General features: G+C 45.5%; 1 protein-coding gene across 8 annotated transcripts in view; it reads left to right on the forward strand.

Moving 5' to 3' along the window:
• SCN8A (sodium voltage-gated channel alpha subunit 8) overlaps positions 1-18436 on the forward strand; it is an 828048-nt gene that overhangs the window by 428709 nt on the left and 380903 nt on the right. For all 8 annotated transcript variants that reach the window (XM_085654551.1, XM_085654553.1, XM_085654556.1 and 5 more), the window contains exon 13: positions 1679-1814. In XM_085654551.1, the coding sequence (XP_085510677.1) occupies positions 1679-1814 (136 nt within the window). The remainder of the gene's footprint in view (positions 1-1678; positions 1815-18436) is intronic.

Below are 18436 nucleotides of genomic sequence, written 5' to 3' on the forward strand. Positions count from 1 at the left end.
CCAACCAGGCTCTTTCAATTATTGCCGTAAGACATTGTTTATCACATCTTAGCTTAGCACAGTGGAATATTCAAATTTCCCCTAATGCTAGTGGCTCTTTCGGCGTATCTTTACACCTCCACTCCAGTGCTTGCATTGAACTGCATGACATACACTTTACAGCTATAGCTTTATCTGTATGATCCTGGTGGCACCTGGCTATATATCTGTCTCCAATGTGTTAACTCTAATGCATTCGCAAATTATAGCCTGACCTATTGGCTTTGCCAAACTTGTTTATGTTTGTCTCCCTGTTGTGGGATAACAAAACAGGCCCTTAAAATCCAACCTCTTGTTATTACTCCCATTATTGACTCCTACAGAGTGATACCATTGATGTGACTTATTATCTATCCCTACAGTACATTATGACCATTGTACCATTTGCAGGGAATCAATAACCCCAACCCTGGATGCTGTGCAACCCTTAAGGATCCAAATAAATCCCTTAGGTGACAGTGCGTCCATATTGGGGTTATCTTTACTCTTAAGTAAATTATATAATGTTCTTCTGTACTGGTTTATTATCTGAGGACAAATGTTTACATTTATTGTTGCACTCAATTAGCATTCATTGAAGAACTTTCAGTCACTGGAGAGATGTGGTTGAACTTCCTCTTAGAGTAGATAAGGCGAGCTGTGGCGTTTCAGTCATGATCTGAGTGATCTATGATTAAGAAATGCAAGTCAAAATAGAGTGCCTCTGTCTAGCCAAAAGATGATTAGTGTATGGGCAGCAGTTTTGCTGTGGTTAGAGGAAATTAATTACCTGATCTTAAATTAAGGGGAAAAGCAAGTTGGAAGATTGGATAGTTCTGTTAATGTGGTGCCATAAAGTGTTGTTGATGGTGACACTCAAGAAGTCCTTCTGTTTATCCAAATATTAGCCAACTGATACAGGTTGTACGGCTCAATCCTATAAAATGTAAACAAGCTGAACTAAAAATGTAAACATTAATGGGCATTCTGAATCTAAAAAGTTATGCATTTGTATCTGTTTATGAATGCTTCCTTTTCCTCAGTAGTTGTTAGACTTATGCCTGAAAAGGAACTTAGCATCTAAGCCATTTTCTGTCTCCAACAGACAGTTATTTTACCTACTACTTCAGGCAAACAAGCTTAAAGTGGCATTTTTAAAAGTATTTAGCCATATTTATTGACAATTCTTATCCAGTGATCAACATGGCGATAAATGTTTATAACTGGATTCAACATTACCATAAAAGTGGCATTCAGTGAAAGAAGTGTAGAACAGATGTAGAAAATGTTCAAGGTGAACAGTAAATGAGGCTGTATCCAAAGTACCATCTTGGGCTGGGTGTGTATAATATATGCAAGTTAAATGTATGTGGGGAAGCCATGTCCTGTAGTAATCTACACCAATGCACTATTTTATTTTTAGTCTGTTGTGAACAAAGGAAACATAATCACCAGGTTTCTATTAAGGGATGTTATACAGTTTATTTAGTGCGGCCAACATTATAGTGAATTATAATGAGCTTATATGCACATCTCAGGCCTCAAGGCTAGAATAGGAACCACAGTTGTAATAAGTACTTTTCACGTTGTTAACTTGTGCTTCTGATTCTAGTTGTGAACAACCATGGCAGCACTAACCAACACTGTGCTCGCTTTGCAGCCCTCTACGGAGGTAGATGTTAAAAAAACCAATTCACGCTCTCTCCGGGTATCCATGGACCAGCTGAATGCATCCTTCGGAAGAAAAGATCGAGCCAATAGTGCATTGAGTGTTCTGCCCAACACACTAGTTGAAGGTATGTAAAACATATGCCTTCATCTATATGTATTTGACATATGCATCGGTTTCCGTCTGTTTTCCAATCCTTTGTATAGTCCCTCACAAGGGATCGCAGGCTGTCAAGGACCCCACTAGTATATTTTCTTCTTGATTCCCCCCCTACTTTATTTAGGGCAAAAGACCAGTTAGACTATCTGTCCATTAGCTACAGTAAACGGGAGACTGTAGATTCCATTGCTTTTCTCCTGCACATATTTTGATGTTGCCATGCTGTTTTCGCTCCAGACATTTTATACATTAGTAGTTTTATTTAGCGCATACTAGATCCAATGGTTGACAGAGCATTTTACTTCAGCACAATTGCTTCAATGGCAAAAGCATTACATTGGTAAAGTATAAAATATAAGTTACTGTGGTTAAATTATAAATATTTTATGTACACACACACACATATCAAATAAATACCTACTTAGGTTTTTCACAAAATCTAGGGAGGTGCTGTTGATGGAAACAATTTCAGCTTGCAGAATGTTATTAACACTCTACATAAAGAAGTGATGAAGGGTTGCTGCAACAGATATTTTAGTTTAAAAAATATATATATTTTTCAGGAAAGTAATGTCCTTGTAGATGTTCGAAGGAATAGCGTTCCCTCCAGCCCCTCTGCGAACTAGCGAAAAATGATTGAATAGGGACTTTGTAAATGCTGATATTTCAAACAATAAGGAATTGAGCTCCAGTGTTCCCTCTGACCACCAGATATGTTTAGTTTCTTTCTAAGGGTAGGTCAAAAGGGCAGTGTGTATTTAAGAGATTCCAATTAGCTTTGTGTTTCCACAATCCAGCCTGGAGAACACAACTGCTTGGATCGCTTGTTTTAGAGTAATTTTCCAGAATGTAGGGATTATTTATTTCTAATAGTTTTATTTCACATTCTGCACTTTTTGGCCTAGGAGTTTAATTGAGAATGCTGATTTAAATGTTTATTCTTGAAGAAGCCTAGTGATTTGATGCATTCCTCAATAGAGGGTTAATAATCCAACATTGTGCATTCTTTCAGCCATGTTTGCAATTGGGATTTTCTGTTTGGCAGGGAAATCAAAAGAGTGGGCAGAGCCTCGATTGATGGCTTGCCATCCATTGTTGCCCATCAGTTAGTATTTTGCTGCATTTTTGATTTCCTTAGGAAATGCAGATTTTAAGTAGTGTGATGGGTCACCTGCGTAGGAGTGGTATGCAATCTGAGGGAGTATTAGGTTAGAGGCCAGTGGTTGCATATATAGATGGAAAAGAGTGGAGGAGAGAATGGATCTTTATGGGGACACCAACCTGCAATATTGAAGGGCTAGAAAGTAAGTTAGACAGTTCAGTGTGTTAGTTATTGAAAGATACTGAAAACTAGCTGAGGACTAAACCCCTTAGCCAGTTCTTAATTTGTAAAAATATAAATGCCAGGGCCCAAGGTATTCCACCGCAGCTGATACCACCAACTACTCCTGCCACTGCTGCTGAATAGCAGTGCCAAGAATACCTACTAACCATTACACTTAAGCAAGTGTGCCATTTTGGTCTACTGTAGGTAACCCCAAGCTGTAGGGATGGCCTGGAAGTGCTTGTTTTATCATTTTTTAAATGCATTGAATTGCTAAACACTTGTGTTGTGGTTGACAAATAGGCTAAGAGCACTACCGTGTGGTTTACTCTCCTAAACTGTGCAGGTTTTTCAGATATGTGCCTGTGCCAAATACCGGCACAAGTTAAACACTGCCTTAGTCCTATTCTTTAATTAAGGAGTGCATGAAGGATTGAGTGATGTACTGTGTCAATTGCTGCTGACAGATTCAATAATATGAGTAGAAAGAGGGGCTGGATTCTGTTAATAATATCATAGAGTTTTTGGTGGTAATGTTTTGCTTGCTTATTCTCTCTTCTTATATTCCTGAATTTAGCTTCGGAGATGTTTTGTTTGTATTTCTATATCCCTAGTCTCAGCTTTTCAATAATCAGAGGGGAGGGGCTTTTATGCCAAATGTATGCATTAGCTCCGGCAGCCGGCCTTTCTTCGTTTAGCTTTCTAGAATACCATTGTGCTGATTTTTTTTTCTTTACCGTTTCCTGGTGACGGTGGTATCCCTGATTTTTTGTAAGGCTCTCTGAGTGTTGATTAGTCAGCCTTTTGGCATTGTGGTTCGAGGGAGTAGCCTCTAGATGCTATATAATTGGCTATGTTTGCCCTGTTAATATTATTAAGGTCTCTGATCCATTTTTTGCCTCTCTTTGGTTGGCCTGAGCAAATGACTTTGAAAAGATGGTGAAGGGGATAAGTAAATGGTCTGACAAGGCTACTGCAATTGGTTTCTCTGATTTGGTCATCTCTTCTTTGCAACAAGGAGGTCTCTGTGTGTTAATGTTGGTCATTAAATTGTACAGAGTTGTTACCTGCTAAGAAATAAGCAAATTTAGATATTGCTAACTTATCTGTGGTGAAATCAGTACCTTTTTCTACAAAAGTTATATTGTCCTCCAGAGGGTGATAGATAAGATTATTATTTTTTATAGGGGTTGGCTTGACTTCATCTGAAAGACATTCTAATGATCTGAATTCATCCTTTTGTATAATATTTAGTTATTTTAATTTATTTAATTGAGTTTTTATTTAAAAACTGCAACACTCTAATCTTGTCATCCTAATTGATCCTAGTGTGTGATAAAATTCTCAGTGGGAAAAAGGTCTAGTTTAGGTTGTGATGAATAGTTCATCCATATTTCATTGAGGAATAGGATGTCTAGGTTGTTGGGAATGGCTCTAAGCACTTTTCTGAAAATTGAGTAATTTCTCATTAATTTATGTCTTCTGTTTGAGGATGCACAGAAGTCCCGAAGCCTGTAATGTTTTTTGTTGAAATAAGCCTTTTTAATTCTCTGTTATTATGCCCCTTCTCTCCAGCTTTTTGTACTGACTGTTCTATTATGAACATTAGCCGTTTTAGCCTTTACTCCTGTAATCTTTTGATCTGGGTCTCTGCCTTCAAAAAGGGTGGGCTCCTACAGTGTTGCCCTTACTATAATCATTCTTGATACCAGATGACAAGATAGTCCTGCTACATCTACACTCATCAATCAAATGTCCCTGATAAGCTTGGCAGCCTTGACTCTCCCGGTCCCAGGTGGGTAGCCTACCTCAGCCCCTATCTTTTCATCCTCCCAGACTACTTCTTCTAGTCACTAAAACTACACACTTATCTAGCTATAATACTCAAATCTTAAACAAGAAACCAATTTCACACTGTTATCAAAAAAATCTTTTCAGATTTTACAAAATGTTATAATGAAATCTGAATTTTATGGAACCTCTTTTCCCTTGAGCTGCAAGTTGTGTTTCAGCATTTTTAACGTTAGTAATTGTCTTCCATTTATTTTTTATTTTTTACGTAAATCAAAAAAACATAATGCAGAAATGAAATGCAGCTGCAGCAAAAAAACAACAAAGAGATAAAAAAAAAGAAAAAATAACAGGAAAATAATTACAATTTAGAAATACCATATTTCTCCTACGTCAATCATTATCAATTCAAACATTTCTTATGTAGACATGAAATTAAACAATCCTACCAATAGGCTCTTAAGATCTCCCCATTTTCAATAATTATAGAAAGCAGGGTACAATAGAATAGCAACGATATCATAGAAAATGATGCAGTATATACACCTGTCCTCAAGATTCACACAGACTTATCAAAAAACCTTTTTTTTTTTAGACGCTAGTTAAACAAAACCTCAGTATTCAATCTATTGGGGCAAGTTGGGCCATTCATGTGGTTAATGGCCCCCAGATTCTTTTACCTTTAATCCTGCTTTTCCAGCCTCTCTGATCACATAATGCTTTTTCCAGATTAAATATGTGTAGGAAGCGACATTTCCACTGCTGGAAAGTTGGAGGAGAGGGATCTCGCCAGGCTGACGCTACACAAAGTCTAAGCACTGCCATTGCTATAAACATAAGCTCTTCCCCAATTTTACCATTTAGTTCATTTACCCCCAGTATCATCAATTGGGGTGAGAGCAGAACATCTTCTTTCAATATATACTGCAGGAAGTCCGCTATTTCTCGACCAATAGGTTCTATTAGTGTGCATGTAGCGGAAATATGAACCAGATCTGCACCATTTGTCTTGCACCTGAAGCATTGGGTCCCTTCCCCTCCTCCCCACTTGGCTATTTTTGCAGGGGTAATGTATAAATCAAAGAGGGTTTTAAAATGTTGTGCGCGCAGGTTTGCAGAACATAGTATAGAGTTGCCCATCTCCAGTGACTCCAGAAAATGGGACTCCCGAGCCTATCATTCCACTTCTGCCCATGCCTATCCACATCGTCCGTCACATTCTCTAGCATACAATTATATTATTGTGAGATCGTAGTGCTAGAAGACCTTTTTAATAATTCCATCAGGGGTACTTTTGAGAAGCCGGCGGCTCCGCCTGCCTTTTTCAAGAGAAAATCCCTTAATTGCAAAAACTTGAAGAAGTCCCTATGACCTAAATTAAATCTTTCCCTGACCATTTCGAACGATGCTATATAGTCCTCTGCCAGCATATCCTCTATCCTGAAGAAGCCACCTTTTCCCCACCTTGCCAGGCAATTATCCTGCAAAACCTTTGGCAATTGGTCATTATATACCAAGGGGGTGTATCTACTAAATCGACCAATTCCCAGTTTTTTACGAACACCCGCACAATTGCGAAATGCGGTAATCAGGGTCTTGAACCGTGTCCTTTTGAAATAACTTGGTTCATAGATCTTTAAGAGACTTCCATTACCCTGTGGTCCGATCATCATCTCGTAAATTGATGGAATAAAGCTGGAGCCATATTCTTCTCTAGACCTGGTACCAAAAAATATTGCAGAGATGCAGCAAGGTAATACAATTTAAAGTTGGGAAGCGCAAGCCCACCTCTATCTCTAGGGAGGGATAAAAATACGTTGGATCTTCTGGTTCTGCCATATGACCAAATGAATCACGCCACCTCTCTCTCAATACCTAAACCAGTCATTAAGTATTTCTAAAGGAATTGTGCGAAAAATATATAGTAATTTAGGTAAAATCATCATTTTAATCAAATTGCATCTTCCAATGATAGACAGTTTTAAATTATCCCATCGTCGCAAATCGTTCTTTAATTTCCCCATTATAGGAGCCAGGTTTATGTCGACAATGTAATCTATCTTTGCCGTGATGTGTATTCCTAGATAAACTGCGACCTCCACAATCGTACTATCGGTGGAGGTGATACATTTATTTGTCAAAATGTGAGTTTTTATTTTATTCAAAGAGAATCCTGAGGATGTCCCTAAATTTTCGGCAATGGTTTCCAACAACGGCAATGCTTTATCAGGGTCTGCCGTAATTATTGCCACGTCATCGGCATAGGCCAATACTTTCGTATCCCAGCCATGTAGGGTTATTGGTACTATGTCTGGAGATGCCTTCAGCTTTCTGAGAAAGGGGTCTATGTATAACGCGAACAGCAAGGGAGATAAGGGGCACCCTTGTCTGGTTCCCCTACCAATGAAAAAAGTCCCAGACTCTTTGCCCATAATCTGCAGTTGTGCTATAGGATTACAATACAGAATCTGATAGAGACGTCTAGCTGCAGATTCCTTAACTTAGAATATCCCCAGGCGTCAGACTGGATCTGGAAAATCTTTAGCAGCAGCACTTCTGCGCGCCGGGGGCGGCGCCGTCTGGCTCCACCCTGACATCGTCCACGGACATGACGTCAGCGGAGCCATATATGCCCCTTCCGGCGTGCTGACATCAGTTTTCTTCTTTTCTGCGTCCAAGCGCGGATCCTGGAAAACCAACAGTTCCTAGGCCTGGTTTTTGAGCCCTCGACATCCTCAGGTTTCATGGGAACAGTGTGCAATGCCTTCCGGCTTTAAGGCTTGTGAAGCCTGTGCGCATCAGATGTCTGGCACTGATCCGCACCTCATCTGTATGTGGTGCCTCGGCGTGCACCACGACCTCAAGGACTGTGACGCCTGTCAGAGGATGAAACAGAAGTCATTGAGGGAGCGTCAAATGAAATTGCTGGCCATACGGATATCCAGACCGGCTCCCTCCCGTCGCTGCTCTTTTTCTCGAGATCGGGTTTGTTTCCGAGGTTGCTCCCGCTACTGCGGTGCGACGACAGGTAAGCGTAAGCACAGGCGTCGCTTACGGAGATCTTCCTCCAATGTCTGTGCCGCTGCCGCCCATTCCCCTCGCACTGTGCTGTGTACTGGCGCACTGCAGCCTCCTCCGTATCCACCCTTTCCAGGTGTTGGGGCAACACGTGTCCAAATGGAGGCTTATTCACAGGCACTACAGGTTTGTTTCGAGATCGGTGCTCCCGCCTCCCTTGCCCCCCTTCCCTCCTCCGCATCCGTGACCACCCCGACTTTATCCCACACGATGGTCCAGCTCTCAAGCGCACAGCTACAAGTATTCCTGATAGGCGACATAGTGCACCCCTTTTCCCTAGTTCTCTGTCCCCGGTTAGTTAACGGTTAGCTAATGGCTGCAACCCTATAGCCCCTACGACGCCCATTGCAGGGGTTCACTCACATTGCACGGCACCCAAGCGGCGAGGCGATCACTGCGCGCTCCAGTAGGGCATACCCAGCGGCTGGTCCCGGACACATACCTGCAGCCCCACTCAGGATACAGGCGAGTGGCCTGAGGGCCCACGAGACTGAGAGACCGAAAGGGCTGTGACTGGGCGCTCCTGATATGTAAGCCGCTATCATAATGGCGCTATCGCCTGTGCTTCCGTGTATAATTGTTTATAAATGCCAATAAAAAAATGTTTTACCAACTACAGGTTTGTTTCGAGTCGCTCCCTCTCCCTGGTGCGCCTTTGGGTCCCACAGAGGTAGCAGGCACTCATTCCGGGTCCTCGTCTGCGGATGTTTCCCCAGCACCGGCTGTGTGCGTCGACTCCGATTCCGGAGCCAACGCGACACCACTGAGCCAGGACCCAGGGCACAGCCCTCCATGTCTGACAGCGCATAGCCCTGTGTGGCTTCCTGCGCCGACGTTGGAGGCGGCGCCGGTGACGCTGGGGTTGACGCCGGGTACTACACCAGGCTCGACGCCGGCCCCGGCACCTCCTGCTTCCTCCAGGCAGGTTGCACTGGGATCGACGTCGGTCGGCGTCCTGGTCTCGTCCTCTGTAGAGGTCGTCGACATCCAAGCGACTCTGATGCGGCGTCGAACGACATCGGAACCAACGCCGATTTCGCTTCCCTTGGTGGTTGCTCCCCCGACTCCTTGGCCTGCGATAGGTCTCCAACGCGGCGTCTGTCAACGCCGGTTCAACCATTTACGCCTTCTCATTTGGAACCTGCTACTTCTCTGGACTTCCCAGATCAAGGAGCCAGGGTGCAAGTTCCCAGTGTTGCCTGGCCTTCGGGTCAGTCTCCGGCTCCTCCACGCCTCATGTCTAGTGGCAGGATTAGCCTTCAACCATCTCCTACTGACGGTTTGTTGTCACCTACACCGATGGCGACTGAATCTGGTGCTACCTTCGTGCGCTATTCATGCGGCGGCTGCTGTACACGGCTTTCAGCCTCCTGTGGTGCCTCTACTTTCTGATCCTTTATTGGATCTGCTCCCTTTGGAGCCTGTTGAAGTAGATCCTTTGCTGCCCTTTGGGGACTCTCTGCTTGGCATCCTGCGTGGCACATGGTCAAGACCCTCTTCTGGTGACCCTGTTGATCGGGCTGTTGCTTGTAGGCACCTCCCTGCTCCGGGTGATCCTCTTTGTCTATCTCTTCACCCAACGGCTCAGGGCCTAGTTGTTCAGGCGACTTTTAATTTACAGTCTTCACCCTCTTTGCCATGGTTACCTCCCACCAGGGAGTCAAGGTGGCTGGATGATGGTGGTCGCCGGCTTTTCGCCTCTGCCAGCGCAAGCGTCTGGGCTTTAAATACAGCCTGTGTGTTTGCGCGCGCATTCTCAGCTCTTTGGGACTCAGTTGCTCACCTTCTCCCTTCCATTCCAGAAGGGCCACGTTCAGAATTGCTTTGTCTTATGCTGCATGGCAGAAGCATGGCACAATTCTCCCTTAGGTCTTCACTCGATGCAACTGACTCTATAGGACGGGTCCTTGCTCGCGCTGTGGCTTTACGCCGCCATGCTTGGTTGCGCGACAATTTGCTTCCCAGAGGATATTCGGGATGCCCTCAGGGATCTGTCATTCAATGGAGTGGATCTTTTTGACCGCCACGCGGATTCGGTGGTCTCCCGTCTTTCGTTCGGGCTGCAGTAAATCTTGGTGCCATATTCTCTGCATATTTTCCGGTGCACATCCTAATGCACAGGTTGATATAGTGACCGGTTGGTGTTCATGGCTGGTTAGCCATCTCTATGTTCGTTCAGTACAGCCGTTTGGCTGATTCTCTTGTTTTTTCAGTCCTCTGACTGTGTGCTTAACCCAAGAGAACGCTACTCCTGGGGATTAGCCTCACCCTATGTGGGGTATTTGCTGGCATTAGGTTCTACCTTTGCCTTGGTACACTCCTATGGAGTCTTCGAGCGGACATTCTGCTGGGAGCCACTTGTCTCTTTCTACAGTGATTCTGGTATAGCTTTGCTCTGTTACGCATGTCGGTTGGTCTGTCTGTAGTGCATCGGAACCTGGCATAGGTTCCGTGCCATGCGGTGTCTATCTCGCACGCCTGGTGAGACATCTTGTTGTCGCAGTTCTTTCACATATGACACCCTATTTGCCACGGTGCGGTCTGCTTATTTTTGTGCTAATTGGTGCAACTTGGACGTACAGCCCCTTCTCAGTTTGTCGTCCATGCTAGTGGATTAGCATATGTTCTCTGCTATGCGTGGTCATGTCCTCTTTCTGGCCATTTATCCTACAGCAGTGTCCTTATCCCTGCTGTTTCCGTACGAGTGTTTCCACGCTTTTGCTTGGGTTCACACTGTGAACTCTCAAAGGGGCGTGTTTTCCTTGGAATACTCGCTCCTTGGGGTCCAGGGCCTTTACATTCGTACTCAATTTTTTCCACTGTCGTGCCTGGCTCTTTCTCCTACTCTGCCTTGCGGGGGACCGTTGTTCCTCCCAGGCAAGGGGCATGTGTTGCTTACTGCCCTGGATATTGTCCTATCCAGTTTTCACATGTCTGCGGGTCATTTTAGAGTACCCTAGACTCTTGTTGGGTCACACATCTTTTTTTCTGCATTTTTTCTTCCTGCTCGGTATCTGCTTTGTGTTCTTAACCGGCGGATCCGTGCAGGCTATATCATTCATGCTGTATCCGGGGTTCCTGGCCCGGTCTGCTTCTACCACCAGCTCTTATGTGGTGTCCGGCTTGCTTGGTGCGTTTTGGCCCGTTGCCTTCTTGCTGTTGTGCGCCTTTTTAGCTGCTCTCGCTACCCTTCAGGGGGTTCTTGCTTACTTCGTGTGGTTCCAGCGTACACACGGTATACTTAGATACCTTCCGGTATGCTTAGGTACCTTCTGGTCTCTGCTCTTGTTTTAGACGCTCGACTGCTTGTCGTCGGCCCTTTCACATGTTGCGACGGACCGCCTAGGTCTTGGCGTGTCTTGTGCTTTCGTACTACCGGCACCTTCCGGCCGTGGATTGGCATCCTACCACGGCTGTCACTTGTGTCTTGCTGGTACCGGTTTCAACAAGGCTCCTTTTAGCTGTTGTACATATTGGGCCGGTGTGCGATGTCTCTGTCATACCAGTTACCGTCTCTCGAGGCTTTGCTGTCATAGGCACGCAGCATACAACGGATCTCTCAAACTCCTCGGTTCAGCTCCACTTCTTGCGAAGTCATGACCTTCCTTTTTACTCCAGCATATCTAGTATATGGTTTCTTCTCCATGCTGGCACTTGCTGGGTAAGGGTCAGCCTCTTTCACTGCTGCCCCACGTGGCTTGCAGGTGCAGGTTCCGCACTGCATTTTTCCAATGTTCTGCTTGGTCGACCGGTATTTGCTTTTGCTTTCTGTCGCCACCTCGGATCCCTCAAACCCTGGGTTGGTTCATCTCCTTTTCGGAAGTTATGAACTCTCACTTTGCCACGGGCATTCTGGCTCTGTGCTTTCCTTCTCTCAACCCGGTATACACAACAGGGTTTTCGTGCTGCTCTTTACAGCTTCTGGTGCCTTTGCCTCCCATTGTTTCCGCTCTCTTTAGAGCTTCATGGTCTGGTGGTTAACTGCGTTATCATTACTGTCCTCATTGTGGTTCGGTCCAAAGGTTGACGGTGCTGTTAAGTCGCCTTATGGTCGACTAAGTTGCCTCAGGAACTTGGTGGGGTTCAGTCGCAGACCCGCTTCTTCCATGGGTATGGCTTTGGTATCTATTCTAAGTTAAGGAATCTGCGGCTAGACGTCTCTATCAGATGAACGAGCTACTTACCTTCGGTAACAAGGTGTCTGATAGAGACATAGTCTAGCCACAGATTCCTTAACGCCCACCCGTCCTCCCCGTTTGCAAGGGCCTTTTCAGGTTGGGGCTTTCTATATTCACCTCCCTTTGGGTGGCTTGCCCTTTTGCAAAGTGATATTCTCTCACTCCAACACAGACTGTTCCGTTCTGTTTCTCGGCTCCATTCCGCCCATTCTCAAGATTGGGTGGTATGTTGATAGATCATGTGTTCTTTCCAGCCCTTGGTCTGGATTGTGCGGTGTGAAATCTATTCATGCTTTTTCCCACCTTCCCGCTCTTCCCTTTCCCCATTGCCTTGTGGTCTTTGCCACCCCTGCAGCCTTTTACTTCAGATCTCTTGGCTCTGTATATTTATGAGTCCTTTATTAGGGTTGCGACGTCTCTTTCTGGTGACGCCTTGTGGTGACCTCTCCTTAATCTGGTGTTCCGGACTTGTTCTCCTTCACTGTTTTACTTTGTGGATGCAGACTTTCTGTCCTCTGCCAGGCTGTTTTTCCACATCCTTGTCTCCCTTTCACGATGATTGGCCTTCGCTCTTGCGGGGTGGCTTTTCAGAGCACTGCTCTGTCTCACCTGTCAATTTCTTCCTATTTTTTCATCATTTTTGCACACTGTTCCAATATTCTCACAGTTTTTTGGTGATGGCTCCGTGTTCTGGCGCCGAAAAGTTTCTCAGACGAAAACTGACGTCAGCGCGCTGGGAGGGGCATATATGGCTCCGCTGACGTCATGTCCGTGGACGACGTCAGGGCGGAGCCGGACGGCGCCGCCCCCGGCGCGCAGAGGTGCTGCTGCAAAAGATTTTCTGGTTCCAGTCTGACGCCCGGGGATATTCTATGTTAAGGAATCTGCGGCTAGACTATGTCTATACCAGATACATCATTACCGAAGGTAAGTAACTCGTTCATCTGTACTGATCTGATAAGGGAGCCCCCTAAACCATTAGCTTCCAAGACCCTCCAAAGATACCCCCACGACACCCTGTTGAAGGCCTTCTCGGCATCTAGAAAGGCCGCCCCCATAGGTTTCGTGAGAGCCTCAGTAGCATCAAAAAGTGAGATGACACGCTTGACATGGTCAACCGTCCCTCTCCCTTGGATGAATCCATGCTGCCATACTGAAACTAGATGGTGCATTACCCTATTCAATCTAGTAGCGAGGATCTTCGAGTAAAGCTTAGTGTCGCTGTTTAAGAGTGGTATAGACCTGTAGGAGCCTTGATTAATGGGATCTTTACCTTTCTTTAAAAAAATAACAATATTTGTGGTGCCCCATGTACCAGGAGGTGCCACCCCCTCCCCTACCTTTTTAAATAATCCAAGTAATTCCTAGGTAACTTCATTAGCAAAGGTTTTGTAAAATTCTAATGGAATACAGTCAGTCCCCGTAGCCTTACCCGATGGAAGAGCTTGAAGAGCTAAATGAAATTCCTCCTGAGAAAATTCCGACCCCAACAGGAGACTCTCCTCCTGGGGGGTCCTCATCTTTGGAGCAAACTCACCCCAGTGCTCCTGATTGAGGGCCCCCTCCAGGTAGGGCAGTATATAGCTCCTTGTAGAACCCCCTAAATGCTTCCCTAATTTCTGCAGGGTCAGAGACTATATCCCCTTACTTATTTGTAACCTGCTTCAATTTGTTGCATAGCCCTAACTGCTAACAATCGGCCAACATTCTTGCTATATTCAAAAGACTGTTGCCTTTTCGCAATAAATTTACCTGCTGTCTTCTCAGTATTAAAGTAATTTAAAGAGGCTTTAGTGATAGCTATTAGATTCATAACTGAAGTAGTATTGCCTCCACAATTCACAATATTAATTAGTTCCATTTCGAGAAGGGCAAGTTTTTGATAGAACGCTTTAATTTGAGCTGCTCCTTTTTTCTGTTTGATCAGGCTATATCGAAGCGTTTCACCTCTTAATGATGCTTTGAAGGCATCCCAGATCATTCCAGGAGGGGCATTATCTTTATTGTTGCTAAAAAACTCTACAATCCACCCCTTCATATACTTGACATACTCTTGATCTGAAAGGAGTGCTCTCTCAAAAGACCACTTCTTATGCTCCTTTCTTAACCCTGCCTGAGAGAATTCAAAAACAAGGGGATTGTGATCTGACATCACCCTAGGAAAGAGCTCCACCCGAGCCTCCTGAATTAGGGATGGTGAGATTAAAAAGTAATCAAGTCTTGCAAACTTACCATGAGGTGCTGAATAATAAGTATAGCCTGGCTCCTCAGCCCCCAGACTAAGCCATACATCCACCAGGCCGATATCCCTTAAAATGTTTTTCATTGCCCTGGGTGATTTAGGGTTCTGCCCTTTGCTAAATACCCCATTCCTCTCTATATCTATCCTAGACTTGTTGATATTAAAATCCCCACACACTATATACGGAGCAGGCCAAGATGGTAACTCGATTGCTAAAATATTCAGCACCTCTGGATCGTCCAAGCCTGGAGCATAGACTGAGCATAACGTAAAAGTTTCTGACCCGCCACTGCATTCCATAATTATCCATCTACCATTCTTGTCCACGGTCTTTCTCCCATGCATAATGACCCCACCTTTCATTAGAATGGCGACCCCCTTAGTCCTAACGTCTTGTGTTGTATGGACGAGAACTTTTAAGCCTAGAGAATTAAACACATTGCTATCATTGCTGGCTATATGAGTCTCCTAAAGACACACCAAATCCGCTTGTAGAAATTTAAGATCCTCGCTAATCCTCCTTCTTTTACCCCATCATTTAAACCACAGATGTTTATAGAGGCTATATGAATCTTAGCCATAATAACAATGTGATATCGTGCCCGAACATATACCCTTCCTGATAACACTGTCTGTATACCAGATTTTCTGATTGACTATCAAATATACACTGTTCAGCAGTTTTAATGTTTCCCAAAATTATAATGAACACGATAATATTTAGCTGCAAGTTGCATACTGACTTTATTCAAAGTGACCCCCCCACCCAAACCCGTCCTTGACCCCTCCCTCTTCCCTTAACCCTCCCCCTACCCTTGAAAGCATCCAGACCCACCAGGAGATACTCCCAGTGAAAAAAGAGAAAAAGCAGAAATAGCCATAACTACTCTCCCAAATAATGACTCTCTAATGAACCCCTGCTGTCTTAAGCATTTCAGACCATACACATTTAACCGACTGATTATACATTTCTTTTCTCTGCTTGAGCCTGAACCAGATGATCTCTTGCCTGTATTTCAGATGTAAAAAACTTTACCGAACCTTTCGCAATAGTTTTAAGTCTGGCCGGGGCCAACCAAAATGCCTCAAAACCAGCGTCTTGATAAGGTTTGATTAACTGCCGTAAACGCCATCTGTGTTCCACGGTTATGTGACAAAAGTCGATAAATGATGATCTCTTGTACTGTCTTCTTGCATCAGGCCGAGCTGTCTCAAATATTTCCTGCCTCAGAGAAAAATTACCAAAAAAGACCAAAATGGCCTTTGGCTGATTTGACTCCTGACTGTGGGTTTTATTACGGACCAAAGGAAATCTATGAGCCCTCTGTATTTCCCGCTCCCAATCCCACCCTGAGAGCTCAGGAAAGGCAGTTCTAAGGAGGTCCAGAATAAACAAACTGATATCATCTCCTTCCAGTCCCTCTTGAATGCCAAGAAAACGAAGGTTTCTTCTCTGGCGGTTTTCAAGGTCTTCCAGTTTCCACATAACGTCTGTGAGTAGAGCCTCATGATTCTTTGTCTGCTCTCTTACAACGTCTAGATCCTTTTCTACCAGAGAAGTTCTTTCTTCCATAGTATCCAACCGTTCTCCAATCTCCAGACAGGTTCTCCCCACTTTCCTTACTGCGCCCTCCAGTTTTTTGTGGCCTGTCTTGCTTTTTTTCCATCAGCCTTGGTTTCTGCTCGATGTTCCCTGATTGACTCCAAGATCAAACTCAAAGCAGGGTTTATGTTCGCAGCGGCCTCATCATGCTGCTCGACTGAAGAGTTTCCATTTTACATAAACAGAGTCCAGGGGGCCCATGATCCTTGAATGGGAGTAGTCCCATTTCAGCCCGGGCCTCGGATTGACTTTTAGATCGCCTAGAGCCCCTTCAAGATTTCTGATGTTTAAAAGCAGTCTCGGGTGCCTCCAGTGTACTCGACCCAGAGGCTGAAGCGCTACCTTCAGTATCGCTACGCCCAGTCTCGACAGTTTCTGAACGTGAATCCTCTGTAAGGGAAAATAATTTACCTGTTCCATTAGATATATCAGCTCCTAGTGACCCCTCAAATCCTGTATTATGTGGACTTTCCGGCTGAGGAGGCTGCAAATAAGATTGTCTGTAGTACACAGGGTTCAGCTATTGTGTCGCCCTGTATACCACCTCTCAGGGTGTCTTCTGAACTGTCTGCTGTTACATGATCGTCGATCCCAGTTTGAAGGGGCGTCCTAGAGGCGTTGGTTTGAGATCTCATTATCCGTCCCATCCGTCCCACTATATGGGGTTTCGATACTTTCAAAAGCCTCCTTGCCTCGTGCTCCAGTAATGTCACTAAAAAACAAAAAATAAAATTGTCTTCCATTCAAGACGGTCCTAATTTATGTATGTCTTATTGCATCTATTACTCTGCTGGCTTAATTCCTATTATTCCTTTGTGGAAAAGATGTTGCACCGGTGGAATGCCAAAGGTGGTGGACACACTTATCTAGAGTAACATTATTAACAGAGAAAATCCGCAAGATTTTTATGGTTTGGACACAAATATGGTGAAAATGTTTTTTATAAAAGAAATCTGAAAGAGACACGTTAGTGATAGGTGCCTTACCTTAGATAGAATATCCCCAGGGGTCAGACTGAATCTGGAAAGTTTTCGTCAGCAGTACCCCTGCGCGTCGGTAGGCGTCGTCGTACGGCTCCGCGTACGTCGCTGGCGTCTTAGCCGCCGAGATGATGTTGTCAGAGCTACTTAGATGCGCCCACGCGCGCTGACGTCAGTTCTTCCTTTTCCGCGCAGCAGCGCACATCCGAGAGAAAGCGGTACCCCTAGCTAAAAGTTTTAACTTGGTTTCTGACAACTTGTTTTGTCGTGTACTTGACTCCTGGTGCAATAGAGATGCCCGGGTTTAAGTCCTGTAGGGCCTGCCGTCGAAACATGTCGGTATCGGACCCTCACGATGTGTGTCTCTTCTGCTTGGGGCACGCCCATGACCCCGAGGTGTGCCCCGATTGTCGGGCCATGGCACCGAAAGCTTTGCGGGAGCGTTCCCGAAAGTTGTTGGAGGTCCGGCAATCGGTTCCGTGCCGATGAAGGTCCCGATCCCGTGGGAGGTCAAGGGGCCGGTCGCGGAGCCATCCGCATCGCTCGTTGGAATCGGGGACAGGTAAGTCTTGGCGCCATAAAAAGTTTAGGAAGGGACGTCGCTCTTCCTCTACCACTCACCGGTTGCGGGACGCGGTGGAGGGGGTGGGCGGTAACTCCCCCGCGGCTCCGTTGGAGCCTCCGTTGTTGCCTGCGGCCTACCCTACCTTTCCAGGGCCGCATGCAGCTTCGGATGAGGTGCAGGCCTTTATGTCGGCCTTGCGCCATTTGTTTGCTCTCCCGGGTCCTTCCAGAGTGCCTTCGGGCCCCGCGGATCCGTCGGAAGGGTTTGCCCCCGTGCAGCCACCTCAGGCCTCGGTTACGCCGGCGCCATACCCTGCGGCAACGCCAGCCTCGGCCCGGGCCTCGGCGCCTGCTCCGGCCTCGGCGCCAGCCTTGGAACCGGCTCCGGGACTGGTATCTTACCCTCCCATTCCATTTCTTGGAGGGGAGTTTATCCTGTTTCCCAGGGCACCTTGTCCTTACCGGCCCCTTCAGCAACCGGTGGACGAAGGGGAATACTGGGAGGGGTCTGAGGACCCTCTTGCAGCTCAATGCGAGGATGAGCCTGAGTGGGAAGGAGGGTCCAGTGTGTGAGAAGTTGGCCTGGTATATTCTGCTCACTAGTTCTAGTGATCACCTTGTACCATGCCAAGCAACCCTTATGGTGGTGGTTGAAGTCAACCTTGATAGACCAGCTATCCTAGTGGTAGTGTGGACAGTGCAGTCTGCAGGCTAAACTCTTGAGGGCATGTGAAGCCAGCTGTTTTACCATATGTAACCTCCTTGAATTCCAAATGAAAGGACACCACACAGATATATATTCAAAATATATATGTATTTATTTACTAAAA

The sequence above is a fragment of the Triturus cristatus genome, chromosome 4_1, assembly GCF_964204655.1.
Source record: "Triturus cristatus chromosome 4_1, aTriCri1.1, whole genome shotgun sequence".
NCBI classification, from domain to species: Eukaryota; Metazoa; Chordata; class Amphibia; order Caudata; family Salamandridae; genus Triturus; species Triturus cristatus.